Source organism: Zootoca vivipara, chromosome 11, assembly GCF_963506605.1.
Source record: "Zootoca vivipara chromosome 11, rZooViv1.1, whole genome shotgun sequence".
Classification (NCBI taxonomy): Eukaryota; Metazoa; Chordata; class Lepidosauria; order Squamata; family Lacertidae; genus Zootoca; species Zootoca vivipara.
This window is the reverse complement of record NC_083286.1, coordinates 9,214,342-9,220,175: the sequence shown is the minus strand read 5'-3', so window position 1 is coordinate 9,220,175 and position 5,834 is coordinate 9,214,342. Positions and strand designations below refer to the sequence as shown.

The following is a 5,834-nucleotide window of genomic DNA, read 5'->3' as shown; positions in this document are numbered from 1 at the left end:
AGCCTAGGATTTTGAGACATATGATGTCTGATATTATCAAATATTTCTGTTATAACTGGGTCAAATCATATTGAACCCTAATAATGTAATCAGCTGCTTGTAGATCTTGGAAACCCCTTTAAATTACCTTTTAATAAATGATATAAATTTGGATGATTCCCTCCAGATTTAGAAGAAGTCTGAGAAAACTGAACAGCTAAATACGTGCCAGAAGTACATTGACTAGTAAGTATCACAGAAAATTAGTCTACTGTACTAGCAATCTGCAATAATTGACCTTCCTGCCATACCTTGAAAATGCCACTGAAACTTTGCCATTACTTTTCTTAATGTAAAGATGCCACAAAAAGTCCCTATTAATATGCTAAAGTGAGAGCAATAACTTTATCCTGTGTTTTGATCTCAAAGGTCACACAGCAACAGTTGTATTAAAGTGAAATATATTTTTATCATATACGCTACTAGATGAAGAATGGTTAACTGCAGTTGTTATGCCTTTATGAATAAAGAGTTAATTCAGCCTCCCGAAATCTACATTGCAAAGTAGGCCACAGTGCAAACTGTATTGGAAGATGGAAAACTGAGTTAACTCCTAATTTGGTGGGTGGGAGGGAGGATTTTGTCCTTCTCCTTTACAGAAAAATGAACAGTCAGTATATCCGCCATGAAGTATTTGCCTCTGAGACTGGGGAGCTGAAAGACTTCTGGGAAAAGACCATTGAGAAGCAGACTCAGCATTTTGAAGCTGAGAAAGACCGCAAACAAAGAAGTGCACTAGCACGGTAAGTATGTGATTTGTGCTTCAGATGTTTTACTTGGGATTTTTTTTAAAAAAACTGAAAAACGTTTTGAGCCCTGCAATTTGCTATTTAACCATCTCCAATGACCAGGGGAGCCTCACAAAGTTGACATTTTTAAGAGCAGGTCAGCTGTGCACAGCCAGAGTTGCCAAGCGCTTCCCTACCTGAAACCAAGAATTATTTTGGCTGTGTCTGCTTTAAGGAAAAACCTGTGAAAAACAGAGTTCCAGTTGCATGCACACAGAATAATGATTTGCGTTTGAAGACACCCCCCCCCAACCCCCCTCCAAAATAAATCACACAGGACACAGAATATTTGTTTAAGGTTTTTGGCATTAATTTGTCCACAACTTTATTGATTACAGCATGTGAGTGGTTGCTTAGGTGTTGGTTCGGATTACCTGAAACTGCACTGGCAGGAACAGGACTTACAACTGGAACCTCCAGAGGCCAGTAAGGGAAAACATACTGGGGGAGCACAGAGGCAGATTTCCGCCTCTTAGTTCACCCCAGATGCTCCCAGGAACTCTGGCATGGCCTGACGCCTGAGAGGGGATCGGACAGAGCGAAACGAGCCCCTGGATTCCTTTAACGGAATTCCCTAGCAGCAGCAAGAAAAATGAGGGGCAGGCACAGCCAATCCATAATCCCCTCCACCAAAGAATGAACCAATGCCTAACCTTACAAAGTTGTGACAAATTGCTACACGGTAGGCAAAAACCAAATGGCACCAGCCAATTAGCCAAGAGGCAAAATTCCTACCGGGCCCCTGCTCCAAGACAGACGACCCCTAGACAGCCATAGCAAGGTCAAAAACACAACCTTAAATTATAGGGAGGGAGGGCAGAAGATTCGCTGCACGATGCGAAAGAGAAAGTACTTTGCCTTGTGCAGCCCCTTAAATACCCCCTTAGTTGCCAATCAAACCCCAACTGACAGAAGATTTCCCGCAGTAACAAAGGGGCAACCAATTAGGTGCGAAGGTCATCCAAACAGGCCCACCCCAGCAACAAGAAGGCAGTTTGGTGATCTCACTGCAACACGTGGCTCTCCATGATTTGGAGGACCCGATATCCCAATGATCCAGTTTGCAGCCTTAGGCCCTGCAACCATTTAGCTTAGTATAAAACGCAACTGAGGGCTTCAGCCTCTAACTACCACCCTACATCAGGAAGAAAAGGACAGGAATCTCTTCTCACACCTTTTAAAGACACTTCCAGGACTTCAAAAATGTGTTAAGTACTTCAATCACTGATTGGGATTTGCAATTAGTGTGAAGTTGAGAAAGTGGCTACAGTTCTAATCCCATTTTAGTGGATTCTTGTCTTCTCTAACTGCCCCTTGCTCAGAGAACACAACATAAACATAGTCTTGCCTTTCTCCTTTGACCAGATAAAAACTTCCTTCTTTTCTGATGAAAGCCAGGCACAGAAGCTACCGTACTTTATTTTTCTATTTTTTTTAATTAAGGATTTTCTTGGTTTACAGAAATATGTGCAATGTCTCTCGTAACATTTTTACAGATCAGTTTCAAGCTACCGTACTTTATATGAATTTTCTTAAGCAAGCTCAAGTGTTCACTGTTCTTATCAAAACAACATCTGATTTCTGTATCTCTGTCTCTGCCAAAACTTTTAAGAAATATATCTCAGTTGAAATTATTAGAAGTGCCTTGGGTGTTGAATACAGATCCTGTCCTACTCTGTAGCAAATCCTCTCAGTTAAGCAATAAAAAAATTCTTCAGAGAAGGTACATGGGAATCACAGGGCTTCGTCTAACTGATGATGACTAGCACTGCAGCAGGAGTGAGACCCTGTGGCTCTCCTTACAGTGGTACCTTGGTTCTCAAACGCCTTGGTACTCAAAGAACTTGGAACCCAAACACTGCAAACCCAGAAGTAAGTGTTCCAGTCTGCGAACTTTTTGTGTGTGTGTGACTGTCTGGAACCCAGTTCAGCTGCTGATTGTGTGACTGCAGTACATTGTTTATTGCTTTCATTTTATGGATCAACAGTCTCGTTAGAAAGTAAAAATACAGGTTAGATTGCTGTTTTAGGGGTTGTTTTTTGAAAGTCTGGAACGGATTAATCCATTTTGCATTACTTTCTATGTGGAAGCACTCCTTGGTTTTGGAATGCTTTGGTTTTGGAACGGACTTCCGGAACGGATTAAGTTTGAGAACCAAGTTACCACTGTATATGGAGTCCTTCAATGATCATGATGAGCTGAAATCCAGCAACATCTGGAAGGCGACATCCCTGCTTTGCAGTGAGCCAGGCTCAGAGCTAGCGAAAAGGCGAGCCTGCTAGATAGGGTTGCCATATTTTTCGGTTTACTTGCCGTAGATCCAGGACAAACCAGTGGGAATTCCCAGCCCCCGGACATCACTTTGCCCTAGCAGCTACAGTCGAACCTTGGATCTCAAACACCTTGGCTCCCAAACAAATCAGCTCACGATTAATCAAAACCCGGAAGTGAATGTTCTGGCTTTCAAACAATTTTTGGAAGCTGAACGTCCGCGCTTTCAGAAGCTGCACTTTGGTTTCCGAACGTTTTGGAAGTCGAACGGACTTCCGGAACGGATTCCGTTTGACTTCCAAGGTATGACTGTACTCCGGTGGCAACAAACAGACAGGACGCCCTCAGCTCGTTCTTCAGCCAGAAGCATTCAAGCATTCAAAAGAGCACAGAAATGGGAGCCACTTCACATGCCATGCCCAGCTCACTAATTCCACCCCAAACTTTTCTGCAATGAGTGTGAGGGTCTGCCTTCAGATGTATTTTAAAAGTTGCATAGTTGCTTATCTCCTTGGCTCAGAGGTCGCATAACTCCATGCCCTCTAACTTTTCTCCGATGAAAATAGGGACATTCTAAGGAAAAGGGACCCAGGTGGCGCTGTGGTTTAACCACTGAGCCTAGGGCTTGCTGATCAGAAGGTTGGCGGTTTGAATCCCTGTGACGGGGTGAGCTCCCGTTGCTTGGTCCCAGCTCCTGCGAACCTAGCAGTTGGAAAGCACGTCAAAATGCAAGTAGATAAATAGGAACCGCTACAGCGGGAAGGTAAACGGCGTTTCCATGTGCTGCTCTGGTTTGCCAGAAGCGGCTTTGTCATGCTGGCCACATGACCTGGAAGCTATACGCTGGCTCCCTTGGCCAATAATGCGAGATGAGCGCGCAACCCCAGAGTCGGTCACGACTGGACCTAATGGTCAGGGGTCCCTTTACCTTTACCTTAAGGAAAAGCAAGACATTCTGGGATCAAATCAGAAACCAGGACGGCTTCTATCAATTCTATAAGACTGTCCCTGGAAAATAGGGACACTTGGAGGGTCTGATTTTCATCATGGCCACAATCAACCTGGGGAAGCAAGAGTTGCCCAGGGAAGACACTAGCATTGCTTTGTAACAAATTTAGCATACATTTAGAAGGGGACACATGTGCAAACTCTGCAGGAATATTTCCTTTTTTAAGATGCAGTAAAAATAGAGAAGAAATCCCTTGTGAATGTAGCTAAGGAACATCCCCAAGGATGTACCATGAGGTATTTATTTTCTAATGAGTTTCTCTCTGCTAAGCAATGCATATACTAACCTTCCAAATCTTTCTTCCAATTAGACTCAGGAGTGAATGGACAGAAAGGCTGGAGAAAAGGTTAAAAATGCTCAAAGAACAAGAGAACGAAGAAGCACCTAACTGAAGAGAACATTGTGCATTTTTATGTATTTGAACGGAACACTGACTGGAACTGAAAGGAGAAGTGTTTGTGTTCAGGTTGAGGCAGAGCTATAGCATCCAGCTTGCATTCACTTAGAAATTTCACTGACTTTACAAGGATGAACGGATGGATGTTTTATTCCTTTGTGTCTCTTAGACTATTTGACTTCCTGCTTTAGTTATCAAAAAGTTACTAACCCTACATTCCCCACTCCCCTTCCCCTGGAGCTTTCTTGCCAATAATATTTCAGTAATCTAACTCTTGAATTTTTGTAGCAATTGTGGGGGTTTGAGTTTCTAGCTTTTTAATGTTGTTTGTTGCCCTAGGATGCCTTCAGGCAGAGAAGCAGCTGATAAATACGATAAATAAATAATCTTCAATTTGCATTTTTGGACACTTATTCTCATGTTAGCATTTTTGGCTGATATGTCATTTTGCAACATTTCATCAGAATTGTGTGTGAGGCCACAAATAGATTTGCTAAAGAAATCAAACATCGTTTATTTCTTTTATTTATTTATTTGCCAACTTAACAAAGGAAGGACATACAAATAAACTGATTACAATTAAAGGGAGGGGAGAATGATTATATAAAATGAATATTTATTTATTTATACCTTGCTTTTTCCCCTGATGGGACTCAAGGTACCTTACACATTAAAAAAAAAACAACCTAAAAACATTGAAATATCAACGATTTAAATGCAATTAAACATTGATAGAATTAAAACTATATGCATATATAAAATCTGTTTAAAACATACTGATAATCAGAATGGTAAAGGAAAAGGACTCCTGGGTGGTTAAGTCCAGTCAAATTCAACTTTGGGGTGTGGTGCTCATCTCTGCTTTCAGACCGAGCAAGCCAGCATTTGTCCAGGTCATGTGGCCAGCATGACTAAACCGCTTCTGGTGCAACAGAACACTGTGACAGAAGCCAGAGGGCACAGAAACGCCATTTACCTTGCTGCCACAGTGGTACCTATTTATCTACTTGAGCTAGTATGCTTTTTAACTGCTAGGCTGGCAGAAGCTGGGACACCACCACAGCGCCACTCGCATCTCAATAATCAGAATAAAAACAGCATGGCACCAGTGCTTTAATTAAAAACAGTCAGTTCCTCTTACCAGCTCACACTAGGTAAAGGTAAAGGGGCCCCTGACCATCAGGTCCAGTCGTGTCCGACTCTGGGGTTGCGGCGCTCATCTCGCTCTATAGGCCAAGGGAGCTGGCGTTTGTCCGCAAACAGCTTCCGGGTCATGTGGCCAGCATGACAAAGCTGCTTCTGGCGAACCAGAGCAGCACACGGAAACGC

At 42.7% G+C, this 5,834-nt stretch overlaps 1 protein-coding gene across 1 annotated transcript; it reads left to right on the top strand.

Moving 5' to 3' along the window:
* The first annotated feature begins 642 nt into the window (after nucleotides 1–642).
* On the top strand, nucleotides 643–4,500 carry LOC132592791 (protein FAM240B-like). The gene is made up of 2 exons (XM_060280032.1): nucleotides 643–782; nucleotides 4,419–4,500. Exons 1-2 carry the CDS (start codon nucleotides 643–645, stop codon nucleotides 4,498–4,500), a joined length of 222 nt encoding a protein of 73 aa, XP_060136015.1.
* Nucleotides 4,501–5,834: the final 1,334 nt, after the last annotated feature.

Coding starts and splice junctions, on each gene's coding strand:
- LOC132592791 (XM_060280032.1), top strand. CDS start 643: ATGAACAGTCAGTATATCCGCCATGAAGTATTTGCCTCTGAGACTGGG. Junction 783..4,418: donor CAAAGAAGTGCACTAGCACG/GTAAGTATGTGA, acceptor TCTTCCAATTAG/ACTCAGGAGTGAATGGACAG.